The sequence below is a fragment of the Acinonyx jubatus genome, chromosome A3 (genome assembly GCF_027475565.1).
Source record: "Acinonyx jubatus isolate Ajub_Pintada_27869175 chromosome A3, VMU_Ajub_asm_v1.0, whole genome shotgun sequence".
In the NCBI taxonomy this organism is placed as follows: Eukaryota; Metazoa; Chordata; class Mammalia; order Carnivora; family Felidae; genus Acinonyx; species Acinonyx jubatus.
In genome coordinates, this window is record NC_069388.1 from 47,237,071 (window position 1) to 47,261,929 (window position 24,859).

General features: G+C 46.3%; 1 protein-coding gene across 1 annotated transcript; it reads left to right on the forward strand.

The window, feature by feature from the left end:
• The first annotated feature begins 14,152 nt into the window (after window positions 1-14,152).
• On the forward strand, window positions 14,153-17,513 carry NXT1 (nuclear transport factor 2 like export factor 1). Its single transcript, XM_027069461.2, has 2 exons — window positions 14,153-14,580; window positions 16,766-17,513. The coding sequence occupies exon 2, from the start codon at window positions 16,825-16,827 to the stop codon at window positions 17,245-17,247; it is 423 nt and encodes a 140-aa protein (XP_026925262.1). The 5' UTR covers window positions 14,153-14,580; window positions 16,766-16,824; the 3' UTR covers window positions 17,248-17,513.
• The last annotated feature ends 7,346 nt before the right edge of the window (window positions 17,514-24,859 follow it).

Consider the following 24,859-nt stretch of genomic DNA (forward strand, 5'->3'; position numbering starts at 1 on the left):
GGCTCAGTCAGAAGAGCATGCAACTCTTGATCTCATGGTCATGACTTCAAGCTCCATGTTGGGTGTGGAGATTACTAAAAATAAATAACTCCCCCCCCCCAAAAAAAAAAAGAAATTCCAAGGAAAACAAAGTGCTGCACCATAAAGACATGATCCAAATAGGAAACAAAGGAAAGTGAGCATGATTTAAGATGTGTAGGACAAGAGAACAAATGGAAGTTTGTTCTTCAAACAATGGAAGTTTGATCCGAGAACATCATCCTTGGGGTGGTACATGTGTTGGGAGAGAGAGAAAAGAGCAAATCCTCACATACTGTGTGGATCTGTAGTGATCCATAGTTACACAAACATAGTAATGTAAACTCTGTTTATTCATTTTCAATATTTAAAATCCACTAGACAAAGAATAAGAGATATAATCATTGTTTTAGAATGGGAGGTGAATATACTCAAGCTTGACACTGTAAATGTGAAGATATTCTCAATTAAATTAGTTAGGATTAGATTTTATAGCATCTAACAAATGGGCCCCAAATGATGTAAACAAAATATATTTGTATTTCTCAGTCACTTACAAGAAGCTTGCACATAAGCAGTCCAGAGCTCTTATGGCAGCTTCATGAAATTACAAGGGAGCTAAGTCCTTCCATCTCCACGCTACCATCCCTAGGATATAGCCCACATCTGCCTGGCCTAAAAGGGCAGCCAGAGCATGAGCCATCCATCACATCTGAATTTCAGGTAGTAGAATGGATAAAAGAGGGAAAATGGCTCAAGGCCCAACCTCCTTACTTTTGGGGAGTCCCACACAATACTTCAAGTTATATCTCATTAACCAGAAGAGTCATATGTCACAGCTAACTGTGAGAAACTAAGAAGCACAGTCTTAAAAATGAACTATTGGGACCTCATCAAGATAAAAAGCTTCTGCATAGCAAAGGAAACAATCAACAAAACTAAAAGGCAGCCAACAGAATGGGAGAAGATATTTGCAAATGACATATCAGATAAAGCATTAGTATCCAAAATCTATAAAGAATTTACTAAACTCAACACCCAAAAAAAACAAATAATCCAGTGAAGAAGTGGGCAGAAGACACGAACAGACACTTTCCAAAGAAGACATCCAAATGGCTAACAGACACATGAAAAGATGCTCTAGGGAAATACAAATCAAAACCACAATGAGATACCACCTCACACCTGTCAGAATGGCTAAAATTATCAACTCAGGAAACAATAGATGTTGGTGAGGGTGCAGAGAAAGAGAATCTCTTTTGCACTGCTTGTGGGAATGCAAACTGGTGCAGCCACTCTGGAAACAGTATGGCCATTCCTCAAAAAATTAAAAATACAACTACCCTACAACCCAGCAATTGCACTAGTAGGTATTTATCTAAAGGATACAAAAATGTTGATTTGAAGTGGTACATGCACCCCAATATTTATAGCAGCACTATCAACAATAGCCAAATTATGGAAAGAGCCCAAATATCCATCAACAGATGAATAGATAAAAAAAATATGTGAGATATATATAATGGAATAATACTTGGTGATGTTAAAGAATGGAATTTTGCCATTTGCAACAATGTGGATGGAACCAAAGGGTATTACACTAAGCAAAATAAGTCAGTCAAAGAAAGACATCATATGATTTCATTCATATGTGGAATTTGAGAAACACAACAGATGAACATAGGGGAAGGGAAGGAAAATTAAGATAAAAACAGAGATGGAGAAAAACTACAAGAGACTCTTACAACTCTGAAAACTACAGAGAACAAACTGAGGGTTGCTGGAAGGCGGGTAGGGGTGGGTTAAATGGATGATGGGCATTAAGGAGGGCACTTGTTGGGATGAGCACTTGTTGGGTATCATATGTAAGAGATGAATCACTGGGTTCTACTCCTGAAACCAAGACTTCACTGTATGTTAACTAACTTGACTTGAAATTAAAAAAAAAAATGGGGGGGGGGAGCAGCACAGTCTTTAAGCTGGATAGCCATGTGTGACAGCAACTCGCTATGTACAAAGGTGGGACTTCAGAAGAGATGGTTGAGAAAACCCCTAACCTCCTCTGAGAGCACAGAGAGCCAGTATTCTCTACCATAGATGGAGTAAGAAGCATAGAGGTGGTCATTTATTTAAAGCTACAAAGGTTAACAAAAGGCCCCGAATAGCCAAAGTAATTTTGAAGAAGAAGACCAAAGCAGGAGGCATCACAATCCCAGACTTTAGCCTCTACTACAAAGCTGTCATCATCAAGACAGCATGGTATTAGCACAAAAACAGACACATAGACCAATGGAATAGAATAGAAACCCCAGAACTAGACACACAAGCATATGGCCAACTAATCTTTGACAAAGCAGGAAAGAATATCCAGTGGAAAAAAGACAGCCTCTTTAACAAATGGTGCTGGGAGAACTGGACAGCAACATGCAGAAGGTTGAAACTAGACCACTTTCTTACACCATTCACAAAAATAAACTCAAAATGGATAAAGGACCTGAATGTGAGACAGGAAACCATCAAAACCCTAGAGGAGAAAGCAGGAAAAGACCTCTCTGACCTCAGCCGTAGCAATCTCTTACTCGACACATCCCCAAAGGCAAGGGAATTAAAAGCAAAAATGAATTACTGGGACCTTATGAAGATAAAAAGCTTCTGCACAGCAAAGGAAACAACCAACAAAACTAAAAGGCAACCAACGGAATGGGAAAAGATATTTGCAAATGACATATCGGATAAAGGGCTAGTATCCAAAATCTATAAAGAGCTCACCAAACTCCACACCCGAAAAACAAATAACCCAGTGAAGAAATGGGCAGAAAACATGAATAGACACTTCTCTAAAGAAGACATCCGGATGGCCAACAGGCACATGAAAAGATGCTCAATGTCGCTCCTCATCAGGGAAATACAAATCAAAACCACACTCAGATATCACCTCACACCAGTCAGAGTGGCCAAAGTGAACAAATCAGGAGACTATAGATGCTGGAGAGGATGTGGAGAAACGGGAACCCTCTTGCACTGTCGGTGGGAATGCAAATTGGTGCAGACACTCTGTAAAACAGTGTGGAGGTTCCTCAGAAAATTAAAAATAGACCTACCCTATGACCCAGCAATAGCACTGCTAGGAATTTACCCAGGGATACAGGAGTACTGATGCATAGGGGCACTTGTACCCCAATGTTTATAGCAGCACTCTCAACAATAGCCAAATTATGGAAAGAGCCTAAATGTCCATCAACTGATGAATGGATAAAGAAATTGTGGTTTATATACACAATGGAGTACTACATGGCAATGAGAAAGAACAAAATATGGCCCTTTGTAGCAACGTGCATGGAACTGGAGAGTGTGATGCTAAGTGATATAAGCCATACAGAGAAAGACAGATACCATATGTTTTCACTCTTATGTGGGTCCTGAGAAACTTAACAGAAACCCATGGGGGAGGGGAAGGAAAAAAAAAAGAGGTTAGAGTGGGAGACAGCCAAAGCATAAGAGACTCTTAAAAACTGAGAACAAACTGAGGATTGATGGGGGGTGGGAGGGAGGGGAGGGTGGGTGATGGGTATTGAGGAGGGCACCTTTTGGGATGAGCACTGGTGGTTGTATGGAAACCAATTTGACAATAAATTTCATATATTGAAAAAAAAAATAAAGCTACAAAGGTTACCACAACAAGAACTAAACATGATGAAATTTGCTAAGAATCTACCTTGTAACTAAGCTATCATTGTAATGGGATCATTGGAGATTATCTAAACTTGATAAATCAAGCAATTGAATTACAAGTTTATTGTTTCAATTTATAGAGATAACAGACAAAGAAACAAAGAAATAGAAACAGTTGCAAGTGTTTGCCCCAGGGATGTGGATTGGGAGGAAAAGAGGGCAGTACAAGAGGCACTAACTATGCTTTATAAACTCTTCCGTATGCTTTGATAATTCTATTATGTGCCAGAGGTTTGACTTCAGTTTTTAAATTAAATTCAAGGCAGCCTCTGCTTCCACTCAGGATGGAGGATCAGCACTTACTAGAAAGTGGATAGAGCCATGTGGCCATTTGCTGGCAGCTGCCCTCTGCACCCCAGGAAGCCAGGACGTCCAAGGACTGTGGAGGGCATGGCTGGGAGCCTTGGGGCATGGGCAGTTCTCCTGCTCAGGGCCCCCCAGGGCTCCCCAGCAGAGACAGGATCCCTCACTGCCCTGAGCACCTCCAGGCACCACAGAGTAGGAGGACCACATTGCAAGTGTTGGCCTGTGTTGACCATCTGATGATCCCCTGGGGAGAAGCCCAGGAGCCTCTATGGGGGCCAGGGTCATAGCACCGCCTCCCCAATGTGGTTGGGACCTGGTGGACAAGAGTTGGCTGACTGAGGGACCTGAGCTGATTCTTCCACCCACTGACCCTTTTAGTCATTTTGTCCCATTGTACACCTTTCGTTCATTGCCTTGAAACCACCGCAGGATAGAAGTTCGAAATGCCAAACATTTGACTAAAAACACTAACAAAGAGGCATTCTGAGACAGCACCTCAGAGACCCTAAATGACAGCACCAGACAATGCAAGGTCTTCTGCTTTGGGAAGGTAAAGGGACATCCACTCTTCCAAAAGACTTCTAAAACTTCCTCTTGGGGAAAGAAAAAACAAGACAAAACAAAACAAAAAAGTCCCTCTGCACAGCTACCTGTCAAGTCAAATGAGGTGTCCTGGGACTTTGCAACATTTTTAAATGTTTGATCCAGGAATGGAGAGATTTTGTTCATGATAAGAACAGCCTCACAGTCCCTGAGCCATCCATCCACTTGGGAGGCTGGCTCAGAATCCAAGAACAGCTCTTTCCAAAGTGTAGACTGCACTCCTGTGGCTGCTGCTGTGAATAGCAACCCAGAATGAAGGGCTGGAGGAGTCCAGACAGCTTCCAAGGTAGGAAAAGTATTCTCCACAGGCAGGTCTGAACTAATTGTCAGGAGAGTGGAAAATATGCTTGAATTTTTAATATTTTAACATTATTAAAGACATTAAATTAGAATTCTAGGCATGAATGGGGGGTGGTCATTTTTATCAGCAGAAACTAGAAAATTTCTGCCTCAGTGAGCATTTCCCACCAGCCCTGACCCTGGAGCACCTCTGAGCCCTGGTCCTCATGTGCTTTGTCCTCTATCTGAGAGCAGAGGTTCTCAAAGTGTGGTCTAGCAGTTCCAGCATGCCCTGGAAATTGCAAATCTTGTCCTCACTCTGTCCTACTGTGGCAGAAACTCCAAGGCTAGGCTCAAGCATCTGTAAGCTAAAACACCCTCCAGAGGGTTCTGATGCTCCCTCAAGTTTAGGAACCTCTGCTTACAGTTTGTTAACATTAGATGTGGTTGGGCTTATTACTGCTTATCACAGAAACAGACCTGATAACTGAAATACTGACCCTTCAGGGGACCAGGGGAACCCCTTTGGAGATTCCCTAGGAGTTTTAATGATGAGAGAGAGTCTTGTCTTATCATTCAAGGCATTGACTGGATTCCCTCAGCATTGAACCCTGAGACCATCACTCAAGTGCAAACAGCATATTAGGGAGGTGGTCACAGAATGCATCTGTTGGGGTGTGGGAAGAAGCCAGTTTAGGGTGTGTCTCTGGGGAGGCTGGCACTGTCAGTGACTGGGGCCAGTCCCTGGGGAGCTCTTGGGGATAGTATAAGGCATATCTCACACAGGGGTCACAGAAGCAGGGATACTTCTCTTCCATCACCTTTCTGTCATTGTTGAGGGAGGCTCTTGGGTATAGCCCCCACCCCTGGGGGCTTCCTGCCCTACCCTGGGTGAGGCCCAGGTCTGTGGCCAAAGGACCCTCATCCAGGAAGGAGGAAACAGAAGGCACCCCATCACCTGCTCCAGGCAGCTTTCCCAGACTGATGGCAAAAAGGAAAATTCTTGTAACTTGTGTCTGAGCTCTGAGCCTCTGGTTCCTTATTAGAATCTTCCTCACCATCAAGGCACAAAGTCCATGAAGTCCAGCATAATTTTCTTTTTCTTTTTCTTCTTCTTCCCCTTCTCCTACTCTTTTTCTCTTCTTCCTCTCCTCCTCTGTCTTCATTGCAGACACCCAAATCTCTTTTACTGAGGGGTATGGGGCCCTGGAAGGTGGGCCTGAGTCCCTCTCACTGCATTGCTTCCTGAGTCTTGTGACTACATCACATTGTGCAGCTCAAGCAGGTTGCTGTCTTCCCCAGACACCTCCATATCTCCTGGTTGAGAGCTGCCTCCCGGAAAACTAGGATCAGCCTGAGATCAATTCACCATTCAAACATCTCTGCTCACTCTGGGCAAAGCAGGGTCAAGACAACCTGCTGTGCTCAGTCCTCAGGTGGGAGAGAGCCTTTCCACAGATGACTGAGATAGATCAGACAGCAAAGAACAAGAGCTGTAAATGGGGCACAGGAACTGTTCAGACAGGGGATAGACAGTTCAGGAAAGTGGAGAAGGTTGGGAGGAGAGGGGTACCTGGACCTGACCTTGAAACTGGAGGGAACCTGTGCAGATGTGGGGAATTCCAGGAGCACAGGTGTGGTGGGGGAGTAGCCTGAGGCCTGGGGAAGCCATGAAGGACCCACTGTGGCTGGAGCTTGGTATGGGGGAGAGGAAGAGCAGGAGCCCATGTTGCATGATGAGAGCCCTGCCCTGGGCAAATCTTTTTGAAGAGCATGCTTGGGTTCCTGATCAGAAAAGCCAATATCCCTGTAAGGAAAGGAAGGGAAGATGAGAACAGATGTTGGGGTGCTGTCATGACAATCTGTGCCCCTGTGAGTCAGGCATCGCCTGTCTATCCACGTGTCAGCATTAGAGTTTGGTGCCCCAATTTTACAGGTGAGGAAACTGAGCCCCCAAAGGGTTTGGTCATTCAGGTCTATCTGGCCCCAAGTTCCCATGATCTTTCTGCTCTATCCATCTGGATTGTTTTAATGGCTCCAGAGAAAGACAGTGGAGCCTGAACTCCAGGACCCACACGGGAGCTGCAGGGACATGAGTGATGGTGAGACCAAAGTAAAGTGCAGGAGGAAGGTGCCTGTGTTTTAGTCCAGAGGGACAGGCTAACTGACACACAGGGAGACAGAGCCTCATGAAGCAAGAGGAGCTTAATGCTCTGTAGACATCACAAGTCACTCCAAAGTGAAACCCCTCACCCATAAGCCATTTCTCTCCCTTCCTCCCTGCCTGCTGGCATACACCAATCTGTGTTCTCTCTCTGGATTTACCTAGTCTAGATATTTCATATAAATGGACTCAAACAACATGTGACCTTTTGTGTCTAGCTTCTTTCACTCAGCATAATATTTTGAGGGTTCATCCACATTGTAGCATGTGTATTTCACTTATTTTGATGACTGCATAATATTTCGTTGTGCAGCTAACCCACAATTTGTTTATCCATTCATCCATAGATGGCTGTTTCCACCTTTTGGCTATTCATGCCCATACACTTGTTTGAGTACCTGTCATTAATTCTTTTGAGTGTATGCTTGAAAGTAAAACTGTGGGGTCACATGTAAACTCCATGTTTAGCTTTTTGAGAAACAACCAGACTGTTTCCACGGTTGCTGCACCATTTTACATTCCCTCCAGCAATGTATGAGGATTCTGATTTCTCTACATGCTTGCCAACCTTGTTATTTTCTGCTTTTTGATTATAGCCATTGTAGAGGATACAAAGGGGAACCTCACTGAGGTTTTGATTTGCATTTCCATTTGCATTTTATTCGACATTTTACAGGGTCATCAACCATTCCCCAAGGCTCCCATGTTGCTAGTTTTCATCCCCTCAGCTCACTGAAGGCAGGGATCTGGAAACATTTTATTCTTCCCCATATGGCCAGCTTGGAGAACCATGGTTTAAAATGGCACACAGAGATGCTGGTGCCCCATCCCCAGATCTGCAGTCAGTCCACATGGTTGGGTGTGATAATGCTGGCACCAGCCATCTCACAGGCCACACCCACTAGTGATGTCTATGAAGGACATTGAGTATGCCAAGTCATTCGGGTGCTCTGTGCACTACCACTTACAATGTCTGCTGCAGTGAATACATTGTGCCCACCATGGGCCTGGTACCTCCCATTTCAGTGGTGTCAAATAACAAAAAATCAACTGAGTAAATTTGAAGATCTAACTGGCTTTATTCAACAATTCATGAATTGGCAGCATCCCATCTAGCAAGTAGAAAGGGGCTCCCCTGAGGTGTAGAAAAGGAAAGGTTTTTAAAGGCAGAAAGGGGGCAGAAAAGGAAATTATTAGCAAAGAATGCATTGTTTTAGGTCAAGTTGCCTTCCTAAGGGGAATGGAAGGGCCTTTAGGGTGCATTATTTCACTAGTTTTAACTAGGTCATTCCATGGTGACTGGTTAAAAGGTTACATGCTGGAGGGCGGGAGGGGGGCACTGAAACTTCAGTTAGGTTAGGTATTAAGTTTTGTTTGCTGGTGGGAGGTTTAGCACAAGTGATCTCATTTTGGGCCTGCTGTATCCTTTTTAACAGTGGGCTAGGGCTGATTTCCAAATGCCTAAGGGCTTTCTCCAGATGTGGAAGGGAAACCTCTGGGCCCCTCTTGCCAGCAAGGCCAGAAGTGCCAGGGAAATGACACCCTCCCAGGCAGCCCTCAACTCTCAGGAGTTGGCGTGTGAATAACATGCTCCCTCCTCCTCCAGCCCTCCAGGTGGACTCATTCTGAAGACTGTGTTCTGTGCTACTCTATGCTGTGTTCTGCATCATGGTTAGGCTCCATTGGCCACGGTGGGAACTGACTAAGTAATCTACTAATATTCTGATTGGGACCACCAATTCCAATGTGTGGGTTTTGTCCCCTGCAAGAAACAATTCTCCAACATCAGTTGGATGTCCTACAATTCACTCAATGCTGATACTATCTACCTGGAGAGAACATCAGATCCAACAGATAAAGGACTAAGTCCTACAAGATTGCCCCCCACACACTTCTAATGTCATTTGCAAGTCCAGGTTGTTACCTGTGTTTCTGATTTACTGGCTAGGACCCCCTCCTTGGGTTTAATTCATTTTCTAGAATGAGTCACAGAACTGGGAGAAACATTTTACTTACTAGATAACTGGTTTGTTATAAAAGGATATAACTCAGGGACAGTCAAGGTATAGCACAAGGTGTGGAGAAAGGATGCAGAGCTACCCTGCCCTCTCCAGGCATGCCACTCTCCCCAAATCTCCCTGTTATCACCAACCCGGAAGTTCTCTGCTCCCTGGCCTTTTGGGTTGCTAGGGCTTTATTTCATAAGCACAATTGATTACATTATTGGTAGTGGTAATTAGAATTCAATCTTCAGACCCTCTGCCCTCTGCAGTGGTTCACTGTGGGACTGAAAGTTCTAACACTCTAATCACAGGGTTGGTTCCCATGGCAACCAGGCAAGGTCCTCAGAGATCTAAGGGCTTTCCCCCAAATTACCTCATTAACATAACAAAAGCCTTTAATTAACACATTTATGGCTCTCAACACCTAGGAAATTTTGAGAGCTTTAGGAGCTCTGTGCTAGGAACAGATGATCAAATATATATTTCCCATCATAAATCGCAATATCACATCTACGCTATCCCTCAATTCTCCACTCCCCTACTGGTGCTTCTGTACCTCCCAAAATCTGTGACTTCCACCTCTTGGACAATCAGTGCAAACCAAGACATCTACACACCAGCCACTTCATATACATTAATTCATGAAACATGCTTAGAAACAGAAAACAAAGACCATCCCCTGAGGGTTAAAAGTGAGGGGGGTGGACATTGACTGGAGCAGACAGATGCAATGTCATATTTAAGAGAAAGGAGGCTTCCAGCCCCTAAGGCTATGATGTCAGTGAACAGATTGAGGTATTTGCCAGCAGAGTACAGAAACTCACAAGAAAAGGGGTAAACGTGGGTGGTGCTGGTAGGAAGGAGCTCTGCTCACTGAACTCAGTATCTGGTCCCCCCTTCTATCTGAGCACTTCCCTTCCTTGGAACACAAGTCCTTCAGCCCTCTCAACTCTATAGCCCTTTGGCTGCAGGGATCACACATATCATCACCTCTCCTTGTTCTGACCTGTGCTCACCAGGCCTTCTGCCCATGCTGCTGAGGCTCCCCCTCCCCTGCTCACAGAGAATATGCTTGTCTCACAAAGAAGCATGTGCGAAGCTGGGAAACTGGTTCTGGCTGTAGATGAACAGCTGACATCTTCTCCAGATGCAATCTGGACTAATTCTCAGTGATCAGGAGGGAGCCAGCCTCAGGACCTTGGTGAGTTCTTTGAGGGGCTATCACCTTGCAAGGCCTCTTGGAATGCCATTTCAAGGTTCCTTTGGCAGCGGGTGGCAAAACCTGATTCATACAGATGTAAATTTAAAAGAGAGGTATTGTCACTTGAGACTTTCTCTTGATACCTCAGGGCAGGGCTTCAGCAAGACTCTGGGATGATGGTGAGAAAGAGTCTTGACTGTCCCTGTGTAGCAGACCAACATGAACCCTACTGGCTTAATTGGACAACAATCCTTTATTTTGCTCACAAATCTGCAATTTGGCTAGGCTAGGAGGCCTCGTTTCTGCTCTATGCCACACCAGCCCTGGGAAGCCCACCCATGACTAGAGGGTTCATTTCCAAAGCTGTCTACTCAAGGACTGCTGGCTTCCAGGGTGGCCTGCCCATGTGGCCTGGGCTACTGACAGCACACAAGAACCAAAAAAGCCTGGCAGAGGCTGTATCTCAGAAGTTATACGTTCACATAGGTCTGCCTAAGCCCATCAAGGGGACCTAATGCCATCTCCTAATGGGGTGAGGGGAGTGTGGCAAGATTCTGGACAGGCACATGGGACTGAAATATTTTTGTGGTCATTTTTGGAAAATATAATCTGTCACAATAAGGATGAAAAACTACTAGGAATCAAGGTAGCCACGCTCCATAGCTTGTGAGTGTGTATGTGTAAGTGTGAGGTGTGTGTGTGTGTATGTGTGTATAATCTAGCTCACCCTCTTTCCCTGCTTCTGGTGGCATAGCTCTTCACCTCTTCTTCATTCACTTTCTGTGCTTCTCAAGACCACACTCAGCTTGTAGGCCTCAATTTTTCCTGCCTTCCCCAAAAATCAGGTCTTCAAGTGACAAAGAAATGTAGCCCCAGTTCACTCTGGTCCAGCAGCAACTCATTTGATTCTGCTAAGACAGGGGGGAAAAAACAAAAAACAATACATATTTGGTTTTGGTGCATTGGGGGCACAATGCATTGGGGGCACACCTGCCCAGCCACTGCTGTAGATTGCCTAGCTCCAAGTGATGCAGCCTCTCGTGGCAAGCAAACATGTTAGATTCTGCACCAGAGAACTACATTGACAATGGGGGAGAACTCAACCCTGTGTTTACAGACTGAAACATTCTTAAGTCAGGACTGTCTTCAGAGCTGCTGGAGGCACAGCATATGTGACCAGAAGTGCCCTTCCTCCATGAATGGACTCCATACAGCAAATGGGGCCACTGGCTCCACTGCTGCTTAAACCAGGCTCATCTTCCAGAAGGCCCACATGTGATTGGTGACAAATCCTACCAATCTGTCACTACACTTGTTCCAAGTTTAAAAGCCAGTTATTGGAGGAATTGTTGGTGAATAAGCAAGTTGCTATTAATGCAAAATGTCAAAGCCTACTGTTTTCTGGATGCTTACTTTGTGCTTGGCCTGTGTTAAGCACTTACCATGCATTATTTCATTTGCTCCTCACATCAACCTAAGGAGATGGATATCATTACTGTTCCCCTTCTACTGATGAGGCAGCTGAGCCTCTGGGAAGTTAACTCACTGGCCTCCATCACTCTGCTAGTGCACCAAGCCACACTATTAAGTTATAAATACCTTGATGCTGACACCCAACTTTAAACAGTATTAAAAAATAAAGCAAATTCACTGAAAGTCCAAACTTCAGGTCTGATTTGGTTCCCAACACAGTCACTAAAGGCCTGAATTCATCCTCTGTTCCCTGTCTCTCTGTCCAGGGGCTCCCCCTAAGGGTGGCAAGATGGCTGCAGCTGCACCATCCATGTTCCACATGTTTGGGAGGAGAAAGAAAAAGCATGTTTCCCCCAGTCCTCTAGCAAATACTTTCTCTAAGCTCAGTGACCTTAATTGGGCCACCCCAGAACTGTATTCAGTGCAACTGCCATTTCTCTTAAAGCCAAGAGTATCTCTAACCTCCCAAATTTAAGGACTGCAGGGAGGGAGTAAAAAACAGGCTTGTTTCCAAGAGTAGCAGAGTGGCTGTTAGAGAGGAGTCATCACAACTAGAATGTTGTGGAGCAGTGACTTGAACCCAGGCCTGTTTATTCAAACAGTACTGACTGAGCCTTTGCCATGGGTCAGGCACAATTGTAGATGCTGAGACACAAACCTGAAAAGTTCTTGCTCTCCTAGCCTCCTGTTGCTGGCTCTGCTGCCTCCTAGGAATAAAGCCCTGTGCTCTTACAAGGATGTGAAGCTGGACTTACGTTCTCCTAACCAGCTTTTCTAGTTTTGAAGCAGTTTTGCAGCACTTAATTTCTGCCTCTCAGCCTCCTCATCTCTAAAATCAAGAATAACAATAACTCCCCCAAAGTTACAAGAATGAAATGGAGAAGGCTTACATGGGAAACATGATGAAACTTAAAGCAGGACGACATCCAACCTAACAGGCACACAGTAAGTCAACCCTCATTCCAGTGATTTGGATTTTTGTACATGTTCCTAATTTCACTGTCCTGAACTTTATAAAGACACGTCTGTATGAATACCGCTCCACAGATGCTATTTCACCCTCTCTACTCAGCCCCACCTTATTTCTTATAATCCAAATTCTTCACCTACTTGATAAGTGGAGGAGAGGGTTTGCCTGTATTAAATAGCCCATCCAGTTTCTAAATTTATCATGAAGGCTGACAGGAAGGGTTCTCTCAGGAACGCAACCAAAGGTACACCAAAGGGTAGCCAAGAAGGTATGGGTTAAATGCACCACACTCTAAAGACATGACAACATCAGTAAACTTCACAGTGCCCAGAGGGTTCCCAGTTTTGCAACGAATTATTCAGTCTCTCAGACCAGTAGATGGAGTTGAGGACCTGGTGTCTAAAGAAACCTTTTTTTGTTTGTTTGTTTTTTTCCTGTAAACTATGTTTCTCAAGTCCCACATGAACTGTTTCCATCCTGTTGAGACTGTTGTTTTAAACAAAAGTTCAGTAAAAATTCAGCCCAACTTCCAGATTGGCTGAAATGAGCTAGTTCCAGGGCTGGAGAACAGGAACATAATACCAACTGGGCTATAGGGCCATAGCTGGAATCAGGCAGTTTTCCTTGGAGCTTCTCAATTACCAGGACATGAGAGGAAATTGCCTTCGTTTCCCTTTCTGGCACACTTTTGTTACTTCCCAGACTAAGACTTTCTTCCCACTCTCTGCTTGAATCTTCACACGCGTTTAGTTGAATTTCCCACTTAACTAAAGTGGGTTTTCCTGTATCATTAGGACTCCTAGAGCCCTTAGGCGCTTAAACTATAAAGGAGAGTAACCAGCTGACACACTTCATCAGGCAGAGTTCAACAGGGGCTTTGCTGGCTTCACTAGCTCAGTAGAATTAATATTTCTGTGCCACCCCAGGACATCCTGGTGCCGCACTTGCTATGCCTGTTTTAAAGCCTTAGTTGGGTCACAGTCGTCTGCTGGTGGTGATTTCCCGCGATTGCATCAAGTCGTCTTTTAACTAGAATTTTGACTAGAATTACCCCAACTGCAGGTGAATGGAAGTCGTAGGGCAAGGAACTGAGCGCGGCTCACACATTTTCCCCATCTCTTGTGCGGCCTCCAAGCTGCGGAGAGAGACCTTAACCACCTCTAGCTCCGGAGGCGGGACCTGGGACATTTTATCCAATCAACAATCCCACCTAACCAGTTGGACCGGTTTCTGTGACTAGTTGGACCAATGAAAACTCGAGCGCGGATTTTCTGCGGTAGTCTAGAAAAAACGAGCCTCTCCCGGAAGCCAACACCTTCTTTGAGCCACACCTAGGCGGAGCTAGTCTCCCTGCCTTAAGTCCCATTGGCTGACATGGCTGCCCGTCACGGGGAGGCGGGAGTGGGCAGAGCCGTGGGAGCTGGAGTCTGCGCAGCACACCGCGGGCCGCGCGCGGGAACCCGTGGTCGGCGGCGAAGAGTCCTCGGGTTTCGGGAACCCGGCGACCGAGGCGGATCCGGGAGGAAGGGTGGGAGAAGAGCGGCTCTTCCGGCTCTTCCTGAGGCGAGCGGCGGAGGAGTGCGGAGCCGCGACAGCCCTGCCCTGCGACCTTCAGGGGCCGGCCCTCAGTGGAACTGGGGGCCGAAAGGGTGCGCCCGATTGGGGCGCCGCCGCCCACGCTGAGTGGGGGACACCCGCTCTGGCCGAGGTCCCCGCCCCACTGACCAGGGACGCCCGCGCAGATCCGGGCCGCTCACTTGACCGAGGTCGCCAACCCCGGCCTACCGGGGACACCGCTCTCCGCCGACCCCGGACGTCACCAGCTACGCAAGTAGGTGTCCCTCACGGTCCCCCGCGCTTGGCAATCTGAAGACCCCAAGGCTCCCAGGGACTCCCGAGATCTCTGCCACGTGCATTCCCCACGCCCTCCCCCCCCCCCCCCCATTGTCAGGAAGCAGCCAGGTTTTGTTCTTTCCCTGGTAGTGTAGCTGCTGTGCTGCTTCAGGTGTTTGCCGGTGCGAAGTGCTGGGCAGTGAATCCGCTTTGCGGTGACCAGTCCGTGCACTGGAGCAGGTCTCGGGCCAGAGATGGTTAGCGTGGGTGGGCCTTATGTGTTTGATGAAAAGCGACTCACCGCCAGAAATAAGGCCTGTTGCATCCTCTCTGGTCCAGCGCCAAAGAACTTGACGGTGTGGGCCTCCGAGAGAAGGCGGCATCTTCACAGCCTCTGCCTTATCTGACTTTTCAAGATTCTTTTCCCTGATCTGAGAGAAAAGGGCAAGGCGCCAGCTCTGTAGGTAGCAGAATCATGAGAAAGGGAGGTGGTTATCCTACTGGTATGGGGTCGGGACAGGTTGCTAAGCTGTATTTGGAAAGTGGCTTTGGCAGAACTGAGCAAGGGTGGAGGAGGGGACGTTTTTGAGAATGAGTTGAGATGGTGGAGGGTCTGGAGCACGTCAGGGTGAGGAGTACTACGGATGTCAGGGGGTTGGGATTTCCAGCAAGATAGAAAGTGAAGCCTGTGAAAGGACGATTTCAAACCAGCAGGCCTGGAGTTGTGCTCTTAGAGCCTTGATTTCCGAAGCAGAGGACTTACAGAATAAGCAAGTAAAAGGACAGCATAGCTTTGACAACATTTTCAGAGGCCACACGCGTTCTTATAAATGATAAATCAGAGTGTACTTACTGTCAGGACCTTAATCCATCCCCTGGGTTTCTCCCTTCTCATTTGTGAGATTCTTTCATCGTTTCATGGTGAGCAGTAAATGAGATGATGCATGTAAATAAAGTGCACAGCAGATTCCCAGCTGGGGTCTGTCTGTTGAGGCTTGACTTTAAGCTGGTGGAGGGAGTGGGAAGAGCTCTAGCTGTGCCTGGTCCTGTCCTTGCTGGTCTCCAGGACCAAGCTCCTTGACTGCTTTTCACAGTTCTTTACTTGACGCAGAGGCCTCCACCTTTCTCAGCCCTAAAAGTAAGGGACTCTTTCCCAACTCTATGTTAAATCTTGTATCTATTTTTCATAACCTGATATTTTTAAAAAAGATTTTTGAAATAAAAAAATGTTTTAAGTTTGTATATCCAAACATATCCATTATTTTAGTAATGTTCTTTCATTAATTTTTTCTAGTGAAATCTTTTAATGACACAAAAAGGAACAGGGAACTGTGACAGTTGTACCGTACTCTGAGACAAGCAAATAATATTTCTTTATGCTTTTGCATTTTTTTTAAGAACTGTGACATTTCAGCTACAGTTGAGATTCTTTTTTGATGCCACCATCCCCCACCCTCCATCCCATAGAACTTGCTTGATTCTAACCTGTCTTTCCATTGTGGCTCACAGGACTTGCCTGGTAGGTATTAGTGTTCACAGAAGCCAGGTGTCTTCCCTTCTCCTTCCCATTCAGCTACTGGTTTGCTTGTCATGAGCGTCGTGACCACCATTTTGGTTCTGTCCTAGTGACATTTGTTCTCCTATTCTCTTAAGAAAATTGCCTTCTCTTTACTCTCCCAGTATCTGTTGGGTGAGTTCATGATAGGCATTCTCAGACTGTCCCCAGCTGAGGAGCATATGCCATCTGATTGATGTTTATTGGGCCACTGTTTCCTTCCACTATCTTTATCCAGGATCTGCTGCTTCTCCACTGCCCTACGGGCAGTCACACCTGGTCCACACTTCCAGGAAAAAGTGACCTTCCATAGTCAAATGTACTATCTTTTATAAAATGAGATTTTTAAAATTCACAGTAATAGCTACGATTTTTTGATCATGTAAGTATCAGGCTTTTTAAGCACTCGGTATACACCGTCTTATTTGATTCTCATGTTACAACTTTCATTTTAAAATGAGCAAACTGAGGTTTAGTAAAATTAGATGGCAAAATTTGAGCCTGGAGTCGTTTCTCTATGGTATGTAATTGAAAAGGAAGAATTGTAATAGAAGAGAATTGTTCCATTGTTGGGGCAAAATGAACTTGGGCATTCACATGGGTTCTCTTCAACCTTCCTGCCCCACAGCCCCGGCTCCCTCGGGCGCAGGAGCACCTGGGCAGAGGCTTCCTTCAGCAGGGCCGGAGATGGCATCGGTGGACTTCAAGACCTACGTGGATCAGGCCTGCAGAGCTGCTGAGGAGTTCGTCAACGTGTACTATACCACCATGGATAAGCGGCGGCGCTTGTTGTCCCGCCTGTACATGGGCACAGCCACCCTGGTGTGGAATGGAAATGCTGTTTCAGGACAAGAGTCCTTGAGTGAATTTTTTGAAATGTTACCTTCTAGTGAGTTCCAAATCAACGTGGTAGACTGCCAGCCTGTCCACGATGAAGCCACCCCGAGCCAGACTACAGTCCTCGTTGTGATCTGTGGGACAGTGAAGTTTGAGGGCAACAAGCAACGGGACTTTAACCAGAACTTCATCCTGACTGCCCAGGCCTCACCCAGCAACACAGTGTGGAAAATAGCAAGTGACTGCTTCCGGTTCCAGGACTGGGCCAGCTAGTGGAGGCAAGAAAGGTCTCTGTTTCAGTCCCAGCTCTGTAGGGAAACATAGATCTCAAAATGTGGAGACACAAGTTCCTTTCTGTTACTCCAGGCCACACCACCCCATCTTAACTTTGCATTTTCTGGAGTCCCATGAGCCCCTTTCTGAGCATATTCTTGTTTGTCATAGATGCCTTTTCAAAGTAGTAAACTTCTCTATTTTTCTACTTGTTCAGTAGATATCCTGGTTCTGGAAATTCTGACAAATAAAACAATACAAATGTTGCCTCTTTTCCCTTGCTCAATGTGTTTGTCCAGATTTTGAGGCAGGAGGAATCAAAGGAGGATTAGAGGCAGGAAGCTTAGTACAAAGTACCTGCAAAGGTGTGAGGTCCAGGACAGAGCACTTACCTGGCTCAGGTGTGCTGGAGTTGGGGCTCTACCCAGATCTCAGGGTAGGCTGGGAATGGTGTTTTATTCCTAAGTACCTGGGTGTTTTAACCTGTAGTTCACTTTTAGAGTACATCAGAATTGCCTAACAGATGGCTGGGTCCTACCTCAGAACCTGAGCTGAGTTGAATGAATACCAACAGGTGAAATACTAAGGAGTTAGTTAATAACTACTTATAAATGAAGCAGCTGTATTAACTACTCTTATAAAGAGGGGTGAACTGCTTTTAGGGAGACATACTGAGGTGGGGGGAATAGGCATCAGTATTAGAAGCTAGTTTTATTGACCCTAAAGATCAACTCTAATTGCATTTTCCCAATGTAAAAAAAGAATAGAGAACTAGAAGGTTCCCTCATCCTGTGACTAATAAAGGAGATCTCATGGCCATGTGGCTTCCCAGTTAAATTTTCTTTGACAAGAGTGTGCTAGTTTTGGGAGAGGTTTGTGGGCTAGAATATTGGAATGGGAACTTTTGAGAAGGAGAATACTGATGTGTGTGGTGGCACAGATGGCAGTTTCCTCCCCACACCCTTCCCCTTCTGTAGTTTCTGAAGCCTGACAATGAGAAGGACAAAGTAACCACCAAAAAGAGGGTTTGATGTATCACTTAAGTTCTGGCTAGTGATGGGAAAGCAGAGGGGGCTTGTGGGAGGAGTTTGCCTTAACAGACCCTTCCTTCCTCCTCACATTTCCTGGAAAGCAGTTAAGGTGGCTTGACCACTGGCTCTGGCTCATTCTGAGCCATGGAGACAGCTTTACCCTAGAGATAGGATTGTGTTAAACTGGAAGGAGCCTGAATCCTTGATGATATGTGGGACCATTCAAATGGCCCTAATTTACCTACACTAATTCTTTTTAAATGAGAGAAATTTTATCTAGAAGACCTTATTGGTTTGGGGTGGGTTTCAGCTACCACAGCAAAACCTAATCTCAAAGGAGAGCACAGAATCCTAACCACTAGACCATCAGGGAAACCTAATCCCAAATGAGGACAAAGATTTGCAACAGGGGCAGACAGTGTGTTGTATGGGAATGGCTCTGCTGTGGTACCCTGGGGAACCAAAGTAGACCCAGGTGCCCTCAGGAATTCACAGTCTAATCAGGAGGCAAGACATCAAAATAGTAAAAAAAGAAAAAAAAAAGTCAGTTTCAAAACCACATATAACGAGTGGTCAAATCAGTCCTATAGCTGCATGGCATAGCAAGCAGAGACAAACAGTTCAGCTGAGATGGGGTAAAATACACGTGAGGTTGGAAGTAAGGTCCCAAACCACGAGGTTCCAGTGTGGGGTTTTTGGACTCAAGCTCTGTTCCATAGGGAGGAGAGTAGAATGGGCTAGGAGGATTAGTGCAGAGACTGATGTGGAGATGGGCTTCAAATCTGAAAGCCCTTGTCCTTAAGGGGTGAGGTAGGATGCCACCTGCTTCACCTCAGCCCTGGATAGAGGGTGTGAGTCCCATCAGGCCATCAGAGAGCTTGATGTGAAATCTCTGGAGTCTGAGAATCATGTTGGCCGGAAAAGCTTCAAGACAGCAGCTGTGGGTGTTCCTGTGGGACAACAGGTTTGGGAAATTAAAAGTAAAGATGGCATTCTGAAGGGCACTAGGACAGACCTCTTAGTGGCTTCTGAATATCCATTTTCCCTTCTTTCAGGAACAATAGAAAGTGGATTCAGTTGAGGAAGGCACTCAAATGAAAGACCAGCCTTCCCTAGACCTCATAGTGTGCCCTGAGACCCGATGGGGTCAGTGAGAGATATGAGGAAGACACATCAGAGAAATCTCCTTGAAAGATTGGGGCAGCCAATCTTTCTTTTCTCCCACCAAACCTTCCTTTACCCTGCCATTTGGAAAGCGGGTGTAAGAATTGATATTCTAAAAACTATTGGGCCATAAGGCTTATTTGGCCACATGCAAGGGGTGGAGGAATGGAAAGCAGGCCCTGGGGTGACTGTCAATCTTATGAAGCCCCTCATCAGCCTTGGATGACCACCTTTGGTTTCTCAGGGGAAACAAGAAATACACTTCCATCTTCTTGAAGCCACTTGTTTGGGGGCCATTTTACATGCAGTCAAACGTATTCATCAGTAACAAACTAGAGAAAAGTATGTACAACAAAGGAAAGGCATAGTATTTCCTTATTATCTAAAGAACCCTTAAATCAGTAAGGAAAAAAAATAAGAAAAAATAGCACAAGAAAGAACAGGCAAATCACAAAAATATATATGGAAGGGTGGAAGAGAGGGAGGGAGAAAGGAAGGAAGAGATGGAGGGATGAAGGAAGATGAATAACAATTTCCATCCCCCTCCCCATTGTATAGCAACCACCTAAGTGATGGCAGGAGCTACCACCTCCCATCCAATCATACTGGCAACAGCCAGGAGACCTCAGGCCCCCATGTCTGCTAAATGGGGCCATCAGGGTGCGAGTGTTGATTGCTTCATAAGTTAGGAGAGAGAGGGTGAAGAGAGTGGGGGAGCTGAATGTTTTGGGGGAGAGATTTCCTGAGAGAAAGCTGCCCCCCACAGTTCCAAGGCCCCTCAACAGGGAAGTGTGGTGAGGTGCCACCTCCCTTACCCCTCGCCCAGAGAAAAGGGGCTTCAACAGGATCTGCCTAGCTTGACATAGATGGTCTGGGGTCTACAAGTCCCCACTGAATGCAGCCTGAAAGGACCTAGAGCCCAGGCTGTGGCCCTGATCTGGGATACCTGGGTTAGGGAGGACACTGCTGCCATGTTAGGAATGGTCTCCCTTCCCTCTGACATGGAGCAAAGGGGTCTGAACCATGGGAACTAGATGGACAGCCAGTGAGACTGAGGGGACAGGGTAGGAGGATGGGCAGTGACTGCTGCATGAGGTGAGCCTGTACTCAGGAGGAAGCCCGGGTCAGTTTCCCAGGCTGACATGGGACTGAGCAGGGAGCCCAGCCTGGAGGGCATCTCCAGAACTGGGTGATTGGAAGGGCCAACAGGAATGTGGAGATGGTCCTCAGGGTTCCTGAGTTCCTAGGGGAGCAAGAGCCCCCCAGAAAAAGAGGTCTGTTCTCCAAGGGCAGAACACCTCAGTGATGTGAAAGCCCTCAAAACCCACTCACAGGAGAGGAAAAAATCACTAGTTCAGAGAAAGCAAACTCCCCCTACAAGAACATTCACCTCCAAAGGCTCAGGGTTGAGAAACTCAGAGGTGACAGTGGTGGGTTCAGGAGGTCAGAGGGGCGCCTCTGCCTCCTCCAAGATGGTGATTGACCCAGCCGAGGGAAGGGGAAATGCACAGAGCCTTCTACTCATGCTTGAGGCTTTGGGGAGGGAAGTAGAATTAAGGTGAATGCAGGACTGTTTCATCTAGAAGTGAGCATAAGGTGTCATTAGGGTGCTGGTGAAAGTGTCTCCACTGAAGGAACCATGTGTGGCAGCATGAGCTGCCCTCTGGCCCCATCCCAGGAACAGCCCCATCAGACATTATTTGCTCTGTGGGTCTCAGTCTGGTAGACTGACCATCCCAGTTTGCCCAGGACTGAGGGGGTTCCTGGATGTGGGCTTTCAGTGCTACAATAAATAAAATCCTGCAAACACTAGTTGGTTACCCTGCTCTCAGCCGAATTTATGCTGCAGACCAGTAAACCCCACTGCTTTGTGGTCTCTGGAAATGGGGGAGGACGGGAGTGGTAGGGGCTGTGGCCCGCAGTGCTGAGAACAGGAGGGCATCAGTCTTTGCAGAGGAGCCCTTGTAGGCAGACATGTCCCACCAGCCACCTGCAACTCCTGAGCACTTTATACTCATGTGGCTGAGGAGCTGCGTTTGTTTCACTTTAATTACTTTAAATCTGAATAGCCACATGCGGTTGGTTCCTGCTGTGTTAGATGGCATAGGGAAAGCAGAATGGCTGGTCTCAAGACATTCCCAGATAGCTGGGAAACCCAGAGATAAGGAAACAGTGTTACCACCACTGTGGCCTGAGTCTCCAGAGGGGATAGGGAGCTCCTTAGCTGGCATATGTCTCAGAACCCCACAGGTTTCTACAGTCCTTGTAGGGCAGAGGACAGAAAATGCAGAAACCCTCCATGTTCTAAGGAGGGAATTTCTCCTGCCCATCAAGCCTCCATTGAGGCAAAGCTGGAAAGACCTTGTTCCTTGACTTCTCAAGAACATCGGGAAACTTAATCTGCTTCCTCCTTAAAATGAGGCTTCCTCCTTAAATGGGCTTGAAACTGTTCTGGGGAAAACCAGTAAATGGAAAGGTAGATGTGACCTAAAGTCAATGCAGACAGGAAGACGTCCCCTGGCTGAGCCACCCTCAGGTAAAGTGAAGGCCCCGCTCCCTGCCTGTGCTCTGCAGGCACTGTTTAGTTGTCACCTGCTAGGTGGGAGAGGGAGGTGAGTCAGGTGGCCAGTTGGCTTATTTTCACTGACTAGCACAATTCCCAGAATATTCTTTCTCCTGCCAGGGTCACGTGGGAGTGATTTGCCTGCATCTTCTGCTCTAGCCTGAAGATGAGCTTTTTCACTAAGGAATGCTGTGCACATGTGTGCATGTGTGTGCATGTGTCTGAACTGTGTGTGGGGCCTGGCCAAGGCCACGGGTCCCCTCCCATTTTGCCATAGGTGTCTTACTTCCCCCAAGCACTCCTCCAACCCACCCTCTCCAATGCCAACCACACAAAATTGGCAACATTTCCATTGCATCTTTATTTTTCAGGATTTCAGGACTAGGTCCTTTTATAGGGCAAGGGGAAAAATAGCTTGTTAAAAGGGAATCCTAGCAAACTGCAAATTACTCAGCAGATAGGCAGCTAATACTCAAGGTCTGAACTTCAGACACCACAGAGTTGCAGCAGCCCTGTCCACCACCAGGAAAGTGGGGCGTCCACTTTAGAGACCGTGTGGAGGGTGTTCTCAAGTCCCTCTCCACCTGGAGCAATGGCTGTGAGACCTATCTGCATGTGGTGGCCAGGGGAGTGCTTTTGAAATGAAGGTCTGGTGGGAGTTGCATTGTGGGCAGCCCTCAAACTTCATTATCCCATAGATCACAACGAGGATGCTCATCTGGCCATCCATTTCTAGCTGCTTCCTGGGCTGGTAGTGCACTGTGCTGACACAGAATGGGCAGGAGAGCAGAGAGCTGAGTAACTCGCCCAGGGCCTTCTGCCTAGAGATGGGACTTCCGTCACACATCAGTGTGGCATTCTCCACATACAGCAGGGACAGCTGGTCCCTCTTTTCATCCACGCTGGTGTAGGAAACATTGACAAGTTTGGTGGTGGCTGTTCATGCTAGCTCATGGCATTTTTTGAAATACAAAGAAGAGATCATAATCTTGGACACTGGACAAGTGTTTCCATTTCGGGACATCAGGAGCTGTAAGCCTGGGAAGCAGCATGAGAATGACAGTCTTCAAAGACTGATCCCTATTTCCACATGCATTCTAGAACACTTCAAGAGCAGTAGTTCTCTGGACCATCACCTGGGCACTTGCTAAGTGTATAGATTCTCAGGCCCCACCAGAGACCAAACAAGTTGTCCATGACAATTCCGATATTCACTAAGGCTGGAAGACCATTGGTTTAGTGTAATATCCCACCTTTTCTCTTGCTGGGAGACTATGATCTGTCAGAGGAATATGAAGTTCAAAAAATGGGCATTGCAGACCCACGAACTGGACTCACATTTGGGCTGCTGCTCAGCATCTCCAAGCCTCAGTTTCTTCTTTTGTATGATGGGGTAAGTGTGTGAAGTCTTCTTAGGTCAGAGCCTGCTACATGGATCATGAACACCAAGAGTAAATGGGACTGGTGTGTACCTATTGCTCTGAGCACATTCAGAAGCTTCTTGATTTCCTGACATTCACTGAATATCCAATCTGAGTTACAGTGGTTCCTCAGGGCTCCCTCAGCTTTGCTCACTGACCATTTCACACACATACTATTTCTCTTCTGCCAGAATGTTCCAAGTCACTCTCCCTTCACCTCCTCCTCCTGTCCCCACCCCTGCTCCTGTCCCTCTGCCTGTCAGGGCCCCACTACTTCTCCCTCAGACCAATGGACCACTTCCCTATTCTGGTATAGTGCCCTTCCACCAGCCTATTTCTGGTACCATCTCTGCTTTGTAAAGAGCAAACAGAAAATTGCAGAAGATTCCTTTGTCCTTTAGATAGGGCTGGGTCTGGGTAAGTGAGGTGCCTAGGGGACAAAATTTAAGGAGGTACCACTCTCAGAGCCTAAAGGATGCCGGTGAATCGGGGTAAATATTTGCTACACAGGACAATGGTATTTTATTAACAATTTAAAGTTAATTTCTTGGGGCACCTGGGCCCCACTGGCTCAGTAGTTTAAGCGACTGACTTCGGCTCAGGTATTGATCTCAAGGTTCGTGGGTTTGAGCCCCCCATCAGGCTCTCTGCTGTCAGCATGGAGCCCTCTTCGGATCTCTGTCCCTGTCTCTGCCCTTCCCCTGCTTGTGCTTTCTCTCTCTGTTTCTCTCAAAACTAAATAAACTTAAAAAAAATGAAGACAATTTCTTTACCATTTACCAATTCCTTTACCATGATTTCTACAAATCAGTAAAAGGCTTAGCAAATGCAAAACTTGGAAAAAGATTAATGCATGCATATCATAGAAATACAGATGGCCTCTTAAGATCAGACAAAACACTCACTGCACCCTCATTTTTAAAATGCATGTTGCAGAGGACTGTAGTGGATGTTGTGGCCATGTCCCCGGAATCCCCTTTGTAACAGATTTTCAAGGGATTGGACCTCTGCTCATCTCTGGGTTAACTTCCTAATTGGTCTCAGGCAGTCAGAATAATCCTGCTTCCATTTCCAGAAGTAACAGGTTCATGGACCTGGGCCCAGCAAACATCTGAAGAGCAGAGGAAAAAAGAAATTGGGTGCATCAGAGCTTTGATGCACTATAGAACTAATCCAACCACAAAACCCATGTGCACCACCTCCAGGTCTTTTGGGAGTCAATTAATCTTTTTTAACATGCAAGACAGCTTGATGGGCCTTTCAGCAACTTTCAATAAAGTTGTCCAATCAACATGAATCACTATTACTTTTCATTCATCATAGTGATAATGGACCAAAACATTTTGTTGTACTCCATGTTGGCCAGAGTCCAGGGAAAAGAGCATTCCTGCTCAGTTGTTTGGGGTGTTGATTAGTCCAGGCTCTTCTGAGGT